Source organism: Suricata suricatta, chromosome 4, assembly GCF_006229205.1.
Source record: "Suricata suricatta isolate VVHF042 chromosome 4, meerkat_22Aug2017_6uvM2_HiC, whole genome shotgun sequence".
NCBI lineage: Eukaryota > Metazoa > Chordata > Mammalia > Carnivora > Herpestidae > Suricata > Suricata suricatta.
In genome coordinates this window covers 92,934,257-92,950,252 of record NC_043703.1, presented here as the reverse complement: position 1 = coordinate 92,950,252, position 15,996 = coordinate 92,934,257, and the positions used below count along the sequence as shown (strand labels likewise).

Below are 15,996 nucleotides of genomic sequence, written 5' to 3'. Positions count from 1 at the left end.
GTCAAAAGCCCCTTTGGTGGTTTAAAAGCCTATGTAGGGGCCTACAGTTGTTCTGGATTTGGCTTCCTTGCAAGTTCGCATTTTATATTGTCATTCCTTCTCAATTTCGTGCCCTCCTTTCTTCATTTGGTCTTAGCCTTCATAAACTGGGACATCCAAGAGCCCACTGGGAAGCACGTTGGTGTCTCCAGGCGCTCTGAGAGGCAGTGAAGCTCACAGGTTAGCATGAGGGCTCTGTGGCCAGACGGCCTGGATTTCACTCCTGCCTCTCTCCAGCTTGGCGGCCTTCAGCAAATCAAGTGGTCTTCTCTGGGCCTTAGTTTCATCATCTGTAAAATGGGGATGCTAGTAGCCTTCCGTGTATATTTGTTATAAGGAGTAAATGAAATAACACATTTAAGTGGTGAGAATAGCCCACGGTGTAGGAGAAATGTAAATTATTAGCATTGCTTTCTCATCAATATTGATCACCACTGCATGGTTAGAACACACAGCCCTGTCTTTGGGATGATCCTGGAGATTTCTACTTGATCTCGTTCACAGAACAGTTATTATTTCACCTGGGCACCCTGGGGGCGTTCCAGACCCCCACACTCTGGTCTAGAATTAACAGTCTGCTCTCAAAAGCTAAGAGCCAAATGTGTGACACTCCCACAAAGACATTCCTGATTTTTTTTTGTCTTCCTGCCTTTGTTTTTCTTTCCTCATTTTCGCTGATATTATATTTAGAGTATGCACTTTATATATCCTGGTGGGCCATCTTTAAACTTTCAGGAATAACGCAAGATAAGAAAAACAAAAAGAAGAAAGGAGACGAATGTTACATTTAGCGCTGCTGGCTGTGATGTCATATCTCCTCTGTAACGAGCAGGGTGTGTGTGGGTGCAAGGGGAGCTTGGGGGAGCATGGGGCTGTTGGAGACCCAGGCACAGTGGGCATCGCATTGTGATGTCCCCCATGGGAACAAGACCCAGGTTTCCAGGTCTTCTGAATATCAAGAAATGCTCCAGTTACATTTTCACATTAGATCTCCTAAGTTTTCTTTTATTAAGAAAATTTTTTTGGTTAACATTTATGCATTTTTGAGAGACAGAGCACTGTGGGAAAGGGGCAGAGAGAGGGAGACGCAGAATCTGAAACAGGCTCTAAACTCTGAGCTGTGAGCCCAGAGCCAGATGGGGGGCTCGAACTCATGAGCTGTGAGATCCTTACCTGAAGTTGGATGTTTAACTGACTGAGCCAAATCCACAGAACTTTAAAAGGTGAGCCCATAACACCACTCCCTGGAGTCCCCTGCTTAACTTGGTCAAGTGGGGAGCCTGTCAAGGTGATTTTTACCTCTAAATTTATAGCTCAATTATTTTTTTAAAGTTTGTTTACTTTGAAAGAGAGAGAGACAGAGAGCAGACTCAGGGAAAAGAGAGAGAGAGAAAGGGAAAGAGAGAGAGTGAATCCCAAGCAGGCTCTGTGCTGATGGTGCAGATACGGGCTTAAACCCGTGAATAATGAGATCATGACCTGAGCTAAAACCAAGAGTTGGACCCTTAACCAACTGAGCCACCCAGGCACCCCATACAGCTCAATTATTTTAAGTGAAGTATTTCAAGCAAGCCTCTCAATCTAGGTTCTCACTCCTAAAGCAGAGGTGGCAAATTTTCTCCAAAGGGCCATACAGTAAATCTTTAAGTTTTGTGGGCTGTAGGATCTCGGTTACAATCACTCCACTCTGCTGTTGTGGCTCAAAGGCAGCTGTAGACAAGACACAATTGCACGAGCATGGCTTTATGTATGGATGCAGAACTTTACACATGGACACTGCCATTCGAGCTTCATATAATGTTCATGTGTCATGAAACGTTCTTCTTCAACCATTTAAGAAAAATGTAAAAACCATTCCTAGGTCGAGGGCAGTGGGCTGGATGTAGCCTGCGGGCCAATGTGCAAGGTGGTGTGCTAGGGATGGACTTCAGGGCTTCCGGGAACCTCGTACAGTGCAGTGTGTTGTGCACGGGGCAACCTCTCACTGCAACAGATGCTTGAATGTGGCGACTTGATTGCTAAGAACCACAGATTGGAGAGTTTCCCTAGTACAAAGACTGGATCTGTCCAAGGTACAACTCTGAGGAATCCACATAGAGGAGAAAACCCTGAGAAGATTCTCAGGACCTGAATTGTCCCCTCGGACCATGGAGGGGTCCCCAGCACAGGGCTTTCTCCTTGGTGTATTCAGTGCTCTGCAGGAGGCTGAAGTGACTCTATGAAAATGATTGGGAAAAGTCTCCTGGACACAGACTGTGTATCTGAGGCTCTTTCCAGAAAACTCTTTTAAGGCCAGGGGAAGTCATTTTGTATCAGGGTTTTAACTCCACAGAGAGCATTTCTGTCACTTTAGGGAAGGAGGCATTTCTGTGCAGCTCTGAAGGGTGATACTTCCACCGGCTCCAACCCTTCCAGGCCTTTCAAAGTCCAGCCACATGCACACCTTTGGCTGTGACTCTGATTCTAAAATTCAGTAACAAATGCATAATGCATATATTTCAGCCAAGAGTCATTTGAGCCATGTGGTTAGGAGGAAGTCCTCATTGTCTGTATGGGGCACACGGGTGCTTGATGACATTTAGGCTGGAGTTTATAAGTGGCCTGAAGGTGCCTCTAAGTGGCCTGTGTATCTTGGCTTCCCGGTGAGGCAGGGAGCGTCCTCTGACTAGTGCTGTCTGGCTCAGAGCCCGGGCCTCGCCAGCTCCTGGTTAAGTAAGTGCACCCTGCTGTGTCCCCAGGGGATAGCAAGGTGCAACAGCTTTGCTCCAAGGGGGAGCCTGCCACCCTCTGAGACTAGAAATGAGAATATGGGGGGATCTACTGCCCTCTCAAATGCTGTAAAGGGGTTCTGAAACCATCCCTGCGGCCACAGGCTTCCATTCTGCTGCTAAAGACAAGGTGTGACTCTGCCATGTGGGGAAGGAAATACCCCTTCCTGGGGAACCATTTCCAACCTAGGCTGGTCCCCCCCATACCCCTCAGTCGCCTTGTACCTCTCTTTCCTGGTACTCCTTGTAACCAGGGCTAAATAATGACGCACTGGGCATTTCTCTTGTACTCCCAGTGCTTGTTTCTGCACATGGAAACATCGTAAAGCTCACGGATGGAGGCTTTGGCAGGTACTGGGCTCTGCGCTAAGTATTTCCCCTGCCTGATAAACGCACGCTCACCCCCACCCCCACCCCAGGGGGAGCGAGTGCCGCCACAGCCCCCACTGGAGAGACTGGGAGACAGTTTGCTCAAGGTGCAGCCAATACTGAATTCAGGTGTTCTGACCCCAAGGCCCATGTCCCCGACATGTGTCATCCTGCCTCCCTCCGAGAGGCACCAATGCGTTCGTGTGTGCAAAGGGCTGCCACACGGAGCCCTGTGCAGGTGCCCCGCTCAGTGGCTTCCACCACAGTCTTGTTGGTGTGTTATAAACCCACACCTGCATTTGCCCTGTATCCCTCAGCATACGTGCAGCCACCATCCCCCCTATGACCATGGGGTCATTTCTCAGACATGAAGAGTGAGGAGGGGCCTAGCCCTTCAGAAATTTTTATTATAACCAACAGTAAGAAAGGCATTTTGTTTATAACCTAGTGTACATGACCTCATCCTATCAGCCCAAGAAAAGATTCGGCAAGCTATAGTTTACCTAGATTGCATTCTGTGCTATAGTCCAATATTCTACTTATTCTTTAAAAACATTTTAAAACATTTATTTATTTTTGAGAGAGAGAGAGAGAGAGAGAGAGGGAGACCCAGAATCTGAAGCAGGCTCCAAGCTGTCAGCACAGAGCCTGATGCGGGGCTTGAACCCACAGACCATGAGATCATGACCTGAGCTGAAGCTAAATTGTTTAAGTGACCGAGCCACCCAGGTACCCCATGATATCCTACTTATTCTATTCTGTTCAATTCTACTTGGCCTGACCCTACTCTACCCTATCTTAGTCTTTGCTAACCTTTTTTTCTTCACCTGATTCATTAAGTTGGCTTTACACCCCACTGCTGGGGAGACTCTGCAGTAGGGCAAAGGGGCACTCAGTGGGGGGTTGCGGAACCGACAACATGTGGAAAACCTGGTGTGGACAGCCAGCAATAAAAAGCCTTAGGAGGAGACAGCTCCCTGCATGCCATGGCCCGCCCGAGGCCTGAGCACCGAGTGGGACTCTGCAGCGAGCCGGCCCCACGCAGCGGGACGTGCAGTGGCAGGACCTGTGCCTGGTGATGCTTCAGGAGCCTGCGTTCTCCAGCCGAAAGTGTAGAGGCCCCTGGGGGCCAACCTGGCCCCATTCTAACTGGGGAGTCCTTTTTCATGCAGCATCTGCTTTCCAAAGCAGTGTCATCCTTGACATCTATTAGGTTTAGCTAATTCCAGGGACTTTTTGGTGCCCAAAGAAACTTTTCAATCTGGTCCTGGCAAAAGCCTGGTTCCTCCACTCACCAATCCTGCCCCCCTCATTTATGAAAATGTTCTAGATAGAAATCAGTTCTCTTGGCTGGGATTTATTATTGCTCTGCCTGCTGGCTTTGAAACGGGAACTATAAACACCCTAATATATGCCTCTCAAGTCCAGATGAGGTCACCCTCCTCTCTTACCATTCAACACTTCCAGGTTTCCTAATGTAGGATCTTATCACCCACATTCCCAGGCATAAACTGGAATAGATCTTGGGCCATAAAGGGTGAGAAAAGAATTCAGAGCTGGAGCTGAGAGAGAGGTGTTCTCTGGAAAAACACTGGCGAGCTACAGAATTCATTCATTCATTCATTCATTCATTCACAGTATATGTTGAACACCTACTATGTGCCGACAGTTGCTGCTGAGGACAAAGCTGTGAGTGAAACAGAAGCAAATCCCTCCTCTGACAAATTAACTAGAGCGAGCAAGGTGTTGGTGGTGGGTGATGGGCACTTGGGGATTCTCTCTACTTCTGTATGGGTTTGGCCTTCTCATGGTAAAAAGTTAACAACAGAATTCTCGAATTTCACACACGTGGATGCCGAGTGAAAGAAGCCAGACACAAAATCACAAAACAGCACGTAATACATGTCGCGCTCTCTCACTATGTATATATATGTATATATACTCTAGAAGACTCTAGAAAAGACAAAGCTACTCTCCAGTGATAGAAAGCAGATCAAAGACTGCCTGAGGCACAAGGGCACCTGGGAACTGTCTGGGTAGAGCCGTTCTAAACATTCACTGTGCTGGTGATAACATGGGTGCATCCATTTGTGAAAATGGATGAAAAGGCACATTTTAAAAGGGTTCAATTTTATTCTATGTACGTTTTATGATAAGAAAGTTGATTTCCAAAACCCTCCAACCCCTGTCCCCACAGGCAGTAAGACACTTTACGGATCATGTAAGTCCCTCATTTTACAGGAAAGGAGCAGAGAAATTCAGTGACCTGTTCCAAGTCTCAAAGATACAAAAGACAGAGGGACCAGCACCCAGCCCTGTCCAGCATTTTCCTCTTAGCTCGCTCCCTCTGATACAAAGTGGGGGCTAAGTGCGGGAGTTCCATGTTTTGGGGTGACTGTATTCTGAAACTCTTGGTGGAACACCCACATCCTGGGGGCCTGGGTACCTGTAGCCTGAATCTGCCATGCCTCCCCCAGGAAGACCACCTGAGATGCCGGTGGGGGGGGGGGGAGCCTGGCTGAAGCCCTGAGTCAAGGTCTTTATTTCCTGAGCCACTGTGGTTGATGAGCCCCACGGAGGGCGTATCCTCCCATCTCCTCTTTAAGGCAAGTATCACATCTCACGGCCCCTGCCATTCTGACCTTCTTCCACACCTAGCGAGGCTCACACACCTGAAATACTCCACTGACATTTAAGAACGAAAACCCCGCTGGGGGTGGGGTAGGTCCCAGAAAGAAGAGGCCAGGATAACTTGGGGGTCTGCGTCCCGCAGGCCTGGGAGCCGGGCCACCTCACTCTGTGAATGAGCTGTAGGAGCTGTGATGACGTGCCACAAACCTCAGGTGTGTTCGTCAAACCCCAGCGTTCTAGAGAATGTCACAGTGTGGAGTGTAAGCCAAATCCAATTCTGTCACCATTCACTACGGTGGCACAAACAGTGGGGAGTTAACAAGGCGCCAATCCCTACGCCCCCCACACTCCCTGAATGCAAGCTGGGTTCCCTTCCTCTCTGACAGCCAGCTGTGCCCCTGGAGAGTCAAGGTCCTGGGCTTGGAGGCTGGCTTGGGTGAGGAATGCCCCTAAGCCCTTGGTGCCCATTTTCCCTTGGTGCCTGCACCCTTCAGAGAGCAAATGCTCTCTGAAGCCTCCTACCTCGGGGAAGGTTTGAGCTTCCATCTGCTTTTACTGGGATGCACATTATACAGCCTGGGACCACTGCCCCTCCTTTCCTGGCTGCCAGGCCACCTGTTACCCTTCTGTGCAAGAGAGGGGCAGGAGGACACGGCTCATCCAGTGACACGGCCCCCTGCCCCAGGGGGGAAATTCTATGAGACTGCAAGTGGCAAGTGGCTCCTGTGGCCCACAGGGACCTTGCCAGCTGGCCTGTCCTGGGAGGCTCTCTTCCTCACGCCCCCTTTCCTCCCTGTCCCCTAACCTTAAGAGCCAAACCGCAAGACCCCCATCCCAAGTCAAGTACCGAATTTTATACTGTGCCTGGCATTCCCCAAGCGCTTTATGTTAGATTCTCTTCCTACCACCAGGGCCCCTCATTATGGAAGCATTCAGTTGATTCTCTTCTTCGGTTTTTAAATCTTTTTAACATTTATTTTTGAAAGAGACAGAGCATGAGTAGGGGAGGGCAGAGAGAGAGAGGGAGACACAGAATCGGAAGCAGGCTCTAGGCTCTGAGCTGTCAGCACAGAGCCTGACTCAGGGCTCAAACTCAGGAGTGGTGAGATCATGATCTGAAATGAAGTTGGTTGCTTAACGGACTCAGCCACTCAGGCACCCCCTATAGAAGATTCTTCTTATGTCAGCCAGCCTTCTCTATGGCTTCACAGAGAGCACAAAGTACATGCTCACTCAATTCCCGCTGAAAAGACCTGAATCGAATTCTGCCTTGCCCTCCCTGCCGCCATGCCTCTTCCCGGCAGCTCTCTGCCCCTAAACCTTTCTGGCTTTCTCTGCCAGGGTCCAGCCCTCTGGAGAACCTCCCTTCCTTCACTCACACACAGCCCAGTAGGTCCCATGCTCCCTGGCAGGCTGGGTGTCAGTTCATGTGCTAGTGGGGTGGGGAGGAGATTGAATTCAATATACACTAGTTCGATGAACCCATAAAGGGAAATCTCAACCCAACAGCGATGAGGTCATAAATGAAATCTTAGGGGCTTACAGAAATGCCCAGCCCAAAGCTCAACCTCCTCCCCTGGGGTCATGGGCGGAGCACCAGAGTGGTGTTTGGGTCAGGCTACAGGAATGCTCCCGCCAGCAGAATTCTCAGATGGAGAAATCCCTCGTGCAGAGTCAAAGATGCCCCACTGAGGCTGTTTAGCCTAGAAACACTTAGGAACCCACCGTGCTCCTATGGCCAAGGTTACAGTGTCTCATCAGACTGCTAGCACTTCAGGGCTGGGCTGCACAGCTGTGCTCAGCAAACGACACCACTGAGGACAGAGGCGGGGTAAGCCACACCATAAAAGGGGGACAGACCCTGTGGGGGAAAATCCCCAAGGGGCATTAGGGCTGGGGTGAGTCTCTGTCTTGCTGTATCTCCTGTCCCCCTGTGCTCCCCCATCCCAGACCAGGGCCAGGGCCAGAATGAAACTCCAGAAGGCTCTCTGCAGAGACTGGATGGTGTCTTTGCCAGTCCTCTGCCTTGTGTTGGCACCTGCCCTCACCATGTGGTGTCATCACTCATGTGAACCCCTGGCCTCTCCGGGAACGGTGCCCTCTCCAGTCTCCTTGGCTTCAACCCCCCGGGGTACTGTCAGCCATTAGCTCAGTACTCCAGGACTGTCAGCTTTAGCTCCGTCCCAGCACCTGCTGCATCCCCAAAAATGTGCTAATCACTTCATTTGACTCACTTTTCACTCCTCACAGACATTCCCCATGGTAGACATTACTATCTCCATTCTATGGATCAGCTCACCGAGGCTCGATGAGAGGACTCTCCCAAGATCCTGCAGCCCTAATCGGAACCTGGCTGCCTCTGATTCCACAGCCTAGCCTCCACACACCACACTGCCTCCTGCCATCCTCAGCTCTTGATTCCTGGGACGAGAGGGAGAAGGAGGGGCTTTGATAGGCTGGGTGGGGGTGGTGACTGGAGAGAGGAACTAAAATTCCTAGAGAATCTACGTTTATCTAATCCTGTTCATAATTTTATGAGTGGATATTTTTATCCCCATTCTACAGATAGGGAGCTCAGGCTCAAGGAAGCCAGGGGTCTGTGGGTGAAGTGAATTCCCAGGCTTAGATGGCTAGCCTATGAGAGCAATTTCACTGCAGCTCAAGTCCGTCTGCGGTCAAAGCCGGTACTGGTCCACTGAGCCATGTCACTGCCGGGGCCAGCTGCCAGAAACAGGTTCCTGGGCATTTCCTGTTTCCTCCAGGCCTGGACCAGTGCCCTAGCTCTTTGCAGGGCATCTCTAGGAACTGGCCAGGCCCCCTCCCTGCTCTGCTAGGTGGAGGAGGAGGACAGACTTTAACAGTCACCTGGGACTCTGTCTTCATGGTGCACACTGACAGGTGGTCTCCTGGGCAGCGTGACTCGCTTTAGGGGAAGGGGCTGCCTGCTCAGCAGGGTTCCATCTCAGGCTGCTAAGTTGGTGAGGTTGTGAGGGTCTCAAACCCACTTCCCAGTTTTCTCTCAGCGCAGCCCGGTCATGCAGGAGCATGCAGGAAAGGCCTCCCTCGAGGGTCCCGCCATGCAGTGTGGATGGCTGGATGGACACAGATCATGAGATTGGAAGGGCCTCCATGTCACCGGGCCTGAGAGGGCTCACCTACCTGGAGAGACTCCCCATTCTGGAGGCCTTACCTTAAAGAGGGACATTCACACTGAAGCAAACTTGAAAAGAGAGAACACGTACACAAAGAGAAGTTTACTTGGCCGGCATTTCCCTCATTGCCCTTGGCTTTCACTGAGGATAGCTAGGTGTCTGGGGAGGCAGATCTCCCCCTCTTCCACTGGCTTCCCCCAGTTCTAGCGCTGGAGCCCTGGGAGCCATAATCTCAGAGCCTAATGCCTTTGTGGGCGCAAGAGTGTGCGGGAAAGAAACCTGGAGGGAGAAAATACCTCCAAGATCTGCACGGGCATATGATGCCATTCAACCACACCAAACCTGTCACTCTGCCCTCTCCAGTCCCTGAAGAAGGTGAGCCCACCAGTAACACAAGAGCAAAATGTGCTGCATTTATTGGCTGCTGGAGGATGCCACTACCTTGGAACTAAATGCCCAGGACAGATGCATGAATTCTATGCTGGGAGATTTTTTTTTCCAGCATCAGAGGCCTTGGCTCCAGGCTTACTGGCTTCTCCACCCACCCTCCCTGCCCCGCCACCTGCTGCTGGGATGCTTGCTACCCCCCGTGTATCCTTGCTGTGAAGCAAGCCACCTCCAGAGACTGATTGGAATACATGGGTGGCCTGAAAGTCTTTGCTTTGGTGTTGATGTCACATTGCTTATGCACAATCAGGGGACACTGGGTGGCCAGAGGGAGGCCAGGAGGAATATAAAAGTGAGAGGGAGGGAGGGAGAGGACAAGATGGCAGGCAGGATGAATGAGAGGAAATCCCCACACTGAAGCAGAGGCCACTGAGGAAGGTCCCGAGGTGGGGGTCAGCACACATGGGCCTAAACCTGATGGCAGGTAATCCAGCCAGACTAATGACAGCCGATAAGTCAGGGCAGGGGTTGGACAGGGAGGCTCAGGCACCAGGGAGCAGAATCTCAGCTTAGCAAACCTCTCGAGAAGCTAAAGGCCTGGAGGGGACAGCAGCCACTTGAGGTATGTGAGGGAACTGGGACAGAAGCCAGAGGCCAGCTACAAATCTGGACAATCTCAGTGAGATCTGCAGAGGGATGAGGATTCCTAAGGAGGGGATGGAAACCAGGCCTGGGAACGAGCCACAGCTACCACCCCGTGGGGGTGACTGAGGCTCCCTAGTCTTCGGCAGCACCAGCCTGGGCAGCGTACAGGTTCACTTCCCACCACGGGCTCTGCTGTGGGGCAGCTCCTTCCCTGCCACTCGAGTGGGAAGAGTCAGAAGCGCCAGAAAACATACCACTGTGTCTTGGTTCTCTTAAGCCCTGGACTGGATGACAATACCTCACCCGGCCTCATCTCTGCACCTCCCACCAGATAAAACCAACTCCCTCCGGAATCAGACAGGCTGGACACCCCCAATGTCCTTAGATTCAGTATGGGCGGCTAATGGGCGGCCAATGCAGCCGTTCAGCTGTTTTCGAGGTGGGGGTGGGGGGCGGCATTTTGCCGTGATGTGAACAGGACTCGGGGAGGAGCAAGTGGAGCTAGCCCACGACAAAGGAGCCCCAGGGTTCCCTCTATGACCGAATGCCTGGGGGATTTTGGAACCAGGAGATTGGAGGGGTCTGTGCACCTGGTTTTGCTGCCTTCTAAGACACACACCCGCTGTCTTCTTGAGGCCACCACCAAATTGCAAGGCTCACACACTTGTCCTCTTCCTTCTCAAGGAGTTCTGTCTCTAAGATCCAAGAACGTCACACTGCCCTGTCCACTACTTCCCCATGTCAGGCTCCAAAGCAGCTTTCCTTCCTCCCTCCATCAAAACCTCAAAAGGCATCTCACGTGCCCTAAGGTTATGCGACACCTTCAGCCCCAGGACAGCCAGTCTTGTGGTAGAACCCCTTCCCTGTAAACAGAAGACAACTTCCGTGGGACGCATTTCAGCCCCCAGTGTCTCTCCCCGGACCTCTCACGGGTGGCTCTCTATTTTGCCTGTTGGTAACTGGTCCTACGCATCTGAGCCAGGAAGGCCTGGAGACCCCCAGGGTTAATTCTGAGTTAGTAAGAGGTGGGTGTTGGCTTCCTAAAACCTTGTGTGAGTTCCACGTGGGTCCTGCAAGGCTTTCAGACTTGGTGGATAGAATACTGTTGTCACTGTGGTGGGCTTTAATTCCACTTAAAGTTCATTTCTGCTGTGTGCAAGCCCAGGGAGGACTTGGGGTGGTGCCGACAGCGTTTTCAGAAAAGAGCTTTCCACTTAGGACCAGCCTCAGGCAGTCCTTTCCAACCTGGTTATGAGGTATAGACTGTTCTTTTCTTTGTCATTTTGATTTTCCTCCAGAGAGAGGTCTCTGGGATACAAATGACATCAGATACTTAAAGAACTTGAATACATCTTTAAAGACCTGTACCTGAGAACTCTGTACGGATCGACATTATTCGGCTTGAAATCGGGCCAGAGACACCTGTTGCACAACGTAAGTTTCCTTACCCTTCCTTTAGTTATCCTAACTCTCTCTTCCAAATGGAATTCAAGCCAGCCAGATAAGCATTCTCCCCACCCCACCCCCGACCCCCAACAGCGTTGAGGAGAACTCCGGAGCTCTGCGGGAGCGAGTGGGGACATGCACAGAGGTGATGTGCGAGGGAAGGATGAATTCAGTCTTGGGGAACGCTGACTCAGGCAGTTGGACACTGAGTGGGAGTCCCTGGGCAGCCCTTGCCCTCACTCTTTGCCATCCCCTCAGGGGATGGGAGGGCCCCCGGAAGCCTACTTGAGCCCCTCAGCAAAGGTAGTGAGCAGTCCTCCCCTCCTGTCCCACGCTGGAGGCTCAGGAGAGACTCAAGGGAGGGAAGGATGAGTCCCTTGCGCTCCAGGTGGAGATGGAGTCCCACCTGACCCCCAGGTGAGCTTGACCCCCGCACCCAGAGACGTACTTCTGCTTCTGGCTCCCAGGGGCCCTCTTCCACCCTGACTCACAGGAGCGCCTGCAGGCCAGACCAGCCACCCCTGCCTATCCAGGCTGGTGAGGCCTGCCTACCAGTGGACTGGGCCATAGCTTGGCCTCCTGAGTCACTCTTCTCTCCCCTTCCTCTGTGTCTGGTTCCTTCTCCATCCTGCAGGCCCACAGAAACCTCACACCCATCCTTCTGGCCCTTCCCTTACTCTGGGGAGGCCAGATACAGCTCAAAGGGTCGCTTCTCCTGGGTCTGCCCTTTCATTTGGCTCAGAAGGCTGCAGACTCGTGAGGAATCTGCTCTTGCTCTGCCTTAGGGACGGGCTTCTGGAGACAGGAGTTTCGCAGGGCCCCTGAAATCAGAGCACTTTCCTCTGCTGGGTTTGAGCAACATTCTGCCACCTCTTCATCCCAGAGAGAGACTCTTCTCCATGAATCCATGTTTTAAAACTTCTTTGGGCTATTCATCAGAAAGATCCTCCCAAATTCCTTGCTTCCTTGTGGCTTCTCTGCAGACTCCCGTGCTTGCCTCTGCCCCACCACAGGCCCACTCTTCCCTGTGCATCCCCTGCTGATGGTCCCCTGGGCTTGCCCTGTCCTCTGGCCCCACACAGGCAAGAAGGGCCACCCCTCCAGCCCTGTCTGGCTCTCCACAAGCCTAGCTTTGATTCATGCAAGTCACTTTGCAGACCTGTGCTGGCTAATCAGTCCCTGCTCTTGTCCTGGGACCCCTTTTGTCGGGCCTGGATTCTCTGCCTCTCTCTACTTCCCACTTTGCTTTGGGTAGATTGCTTTAGACTAAACCCACAATAACATTTTAGCCTTGGATCTGAGTCTTTCATCCCCCCCCCCTTCTCTACCTGCTCTCTGGTGTCCTACTTCCCCTTGCTTTTTCCAGGACATGGTTGATCTTGTCCTTATAGACAACTCACAGAGACCCTCCAGGTAGAGGTGTAGCATTTGACCAGGGTGGCATGTGCAGGGAGCCCTGCCCAGAACCAAGGGGGAAATGGGCAGGAGTGAAGGTGGTGCTAACAAAGAAAGAAGGTGAGCCTAAGTCTAGCCTGTTCCAAGCTGTGTGCCAGCTGGTGACAATCGTCAAAACCAAAGGAGGAAACAAATAAGGAAGAGTGACCTGACTGAGCATCCAAGGACAGTCAGCCTTCCACGCTCTAGACTGGCCAAGGCCTGGACACCTCTTTAGCTGAGACATGCTTCCTACTTGGGACATTTCTGAGAATCGTAGCACTATCAGTAACTGTGCCCCAGAAAACCTCCTGGAATATAATGGAATTCCTCTCAGATGATTTACAAAGCACAGGAGGGTCTTTCCAGTATTTGGAAGAGAAGAAGAAGGGGAGAGGGGGCCATGTGACAGAAGGTGGGGTGACTGAGTGTTGACTGGATGATCTTGGGTCTTTCCTGCCCAGGACCCTGGTCCCAGCACTCTGGGGCTCTTGGCCTGTAACTTCCTAATATTACACACCCTCTTTGCTCCCAGCATACCAGCCAGCTGGCTACCCCAATTTTCAGTCTGAATGATTGCCTCATCAGGCTACAAGCCAGCAGACTTAAGATACTCCCCTGACACAGGCCTGTACAAATACTCAACTTCAAGGAGAGCCCTGCTGACCACAAGGCCTCCCTCCAGCAGAAGGTCACTGCCAGGACATTGCCTCTGCTCTCTGATTCCTCTTTCCAACCACTGAGCTTCAGTATCCTTTACTGCAGCCCCTTCGACAGGCATCACCGGGACAGGCCTGAGGACCTGGAAGGAGGCCATCAGGGACAGTGGGGCAGAGAAGGGTAGGGAGCCCTAGAGAGACAGCCTCTTACAGACTCAGCCCAGGGTGTGTGTAACACAGCCCTCCCCAGGCGTCAGGCACTGGGTCTTACCTTCTCGCGCTGCACTAAGTCCACATAATGACCATGACCGTGACTATTATTTATCTAGTACTTCTCTTTAAATTGACTTCATTATAAAGCAAACCTATCTGCTTATAAAGAAGCCTTATATCTCTACCACACACAGCAAACTAGTATCACTTGTAACTTCTGATCGAAATCCACCGACTGATCTCTATTAAAATGAAAAAGTCGTCTTCTGTGTCCCATAGGAACCAGCTTCTTGGTTATGGCTCTAGGTTATGTATTTTGGGCAGTAAACTCTGAGGGCCTAGGAGACTCTCAGGCAATGGCTCGCTGGCTCCTGCCCTTGTCACTTTGGCTGTAAAACGTGCCACCAACCACGCTCTCTGCGCTTCTAGGCCCGCCCCACAGCATGGAATGGGCTCTGGGGCCCTACTTACAATTCGAGGTTTGAAGGGCGGCTTGATCTTCTTCTGCTCCAGGAGCACCCAGTCGATCTCCTTGAAGAATGGGTGCTGCTTGATGGCGTCCTCGCCATTCTGTGCCGCCACGCAGCCCAGGCGCTTGTGGGGGTTCTTGGTCATGAACTGCAGGAGGAGGGCATAACAGAGTGAGTGATGAAGGCCTGGCAGGGACAGGCTGTGGGGGGAAGAGGAAAGTCAGCCGCGGCCACGGCGTCATCACCAGCTCCCAAGCCTGCTTCCTGAATGTTTAGGGGCTCTGCCTTCAGGATATTCTTTCACTCTTTTTTAAAAAAAATTTATTTATTTTAATTTTATTTCTTTGAGAGAGAGAGTCAGGGAGCAGCAGAAAGAGAGGGAGACAGAGGATCCGAAATGGGCTCTGTGCTGATAGCAGAAAGGCTGATGTGGGTCTTGAACTCACAAACCGTGAGGGCTGATGTTGGACACTTAACTGAGCCACCCAGGTGCCCCAGTGTTCTCTTTCACTCTTATACAGAATTTACCATGTGTCACTCTAAATAAATGTCATATATATATTAACTCATTTCATCCAAATGCAAGCCTCTGAGGTCTGTAATTATCCCTATTTTATGAGTGATGTAGTTGAGGCACAGAGAGGTTAATTACACAGAGAGATCAAACAGCCGACAAGGTACAACGCTGTGATTGGGAACTCAGGCTGTGACTTACTCCCCGATTCCCCTCAGATTCTCGAGTCTTCTAGTTGGAGAGAGTGAGATCCGATAAACTCACTCATGTTAAGAGGTCCAGGGTCCTTGTTGAGGTAAGAAAAGAGAACCAGATATTCATGTCGATGTAAATTATCAAAGGCACCTCTTCCACTTCTTTTCCTTGACCTAGACCCTCTCATTTTTTAAAAATTTGAATTTTTAATCTCTAGCATAAAATCTCCGTGTAGATCAATTGACCAAAAAGAAAAGGGGAGAGGAGAGGAGGGGAGGGGAACCTTATTGCTTTTCGATGCTTGTCTGGTAAAACCACGTGGATGTGTTTTATATTTTATATTTGTAGGCTAGCGTCTTGTGAGAAGGGCCTCTGGTGTGGAGGCGTCTTCCCCAGACATTAAAATCTGTATTTTTATCCAGAGCCCTGAGACTTCCCCACACATCCAGGTGAACTCACTCCCATTAAGTGAGTCAGTCCTGACAGCAAATAATTTGGGTAGATTTGTACTACGTAACTTTGAGAAAAGTCAGTGCAGGAAGGTGGAACTATTTCTGATAGCCACCCCAAATAAAGGCAGGGGTGCGTGTGTGTGCCGTGAGGTAGAGACAGAGGGTTATATTTTATAGGGGGAAGGCTGAGAGTTTGTGTTTAAACAGGAATTTAAGAGGGCAAGCCATAACCCATAGAAATAAATCTATACTGAAATGATTTCAGGCTTCATCATCAAGGGAGAGTTTCCTGGGCAGAGAGAGCCTCTTTCTGATTCTTTCCTGGTGTCCCTGAAGCCAAAGCACATGGACCCTGAGCTGGGAGAGCCACAGAAAAGAGAGAGAAGGGGTTGTGGGCAGACTGGAGTTAGAAACGGGACCAATGCACGCTTCGCCCTCCTAATCTAAAAGTCAGTGGACACCACCCCTGCATAAACACTCGAAATCATATCACCCGGAGGATAAAGTCCATACCCCTCAGTTTGGCACACAGATACTTCTCAGTGTGAGCCCAGACTCGCTGGAGGGGCTTCTGTATCCATTAGTCCCCCTATAATGCCCATGTCCAGACCCTATGTGTCCT

The 15,996-nt window shown here is 51.1% G+C and overlaps 1 protein-coding gene and 1 long non-coding RNA gene across 9 annotated transcripts in view; one reads left to right on the top strand and one right to left on the bottom strand.

Annotated features, from left to right (window-relative positions):
* The window catches only part of PRKCE (protein kinase C epsilon), a 495,693-nt gene that overhangs the window by 12,437 nt on the left and 467,260 nt on the right, over window positions 1–15,996 (bottom strand). For 5 of the 6 annotated variants that reach the window (XM_029937296.1, XM_029937291.1, XM_029937292.1 and 2 more), the window contains one exon: window positions 14,215–14,361. In XM_029937296.1, the coding sequence (XP_029793156.1) occupies window positions 14,215–14,361 (147 nt within the window). Of the gene's footprint in view, window positions 1–8,997; window positions 9,028–14,214; window positions 14,362–15,996 lie in introns of all 6 variants that reach the window. The other variant, XM_029937293.1, reaches the window with a different exon arrangement.
* The window catches only part of LOC115289776, a 33,545-nt gene continuing 24,923 nt past the window's right edge, over window positions 7,375–15,996 (top strand). For all 3 annotated transcript variants that reach the window (XR_003907796.1, XR_003907797.1, XR_003907795.1), the window contains exons 1-3: window positions 7,375–7,638; window positions 8,058–9,334; window positions 11,290–11,425. This is a non-coding gene — a long non-coding RNA (uncharacterized LOC115289776). The remainder of the gene's footprint in view (window positions 7,639–8,057; window positions 9,335–11,289; window positions 11,426–15,996) is intronic.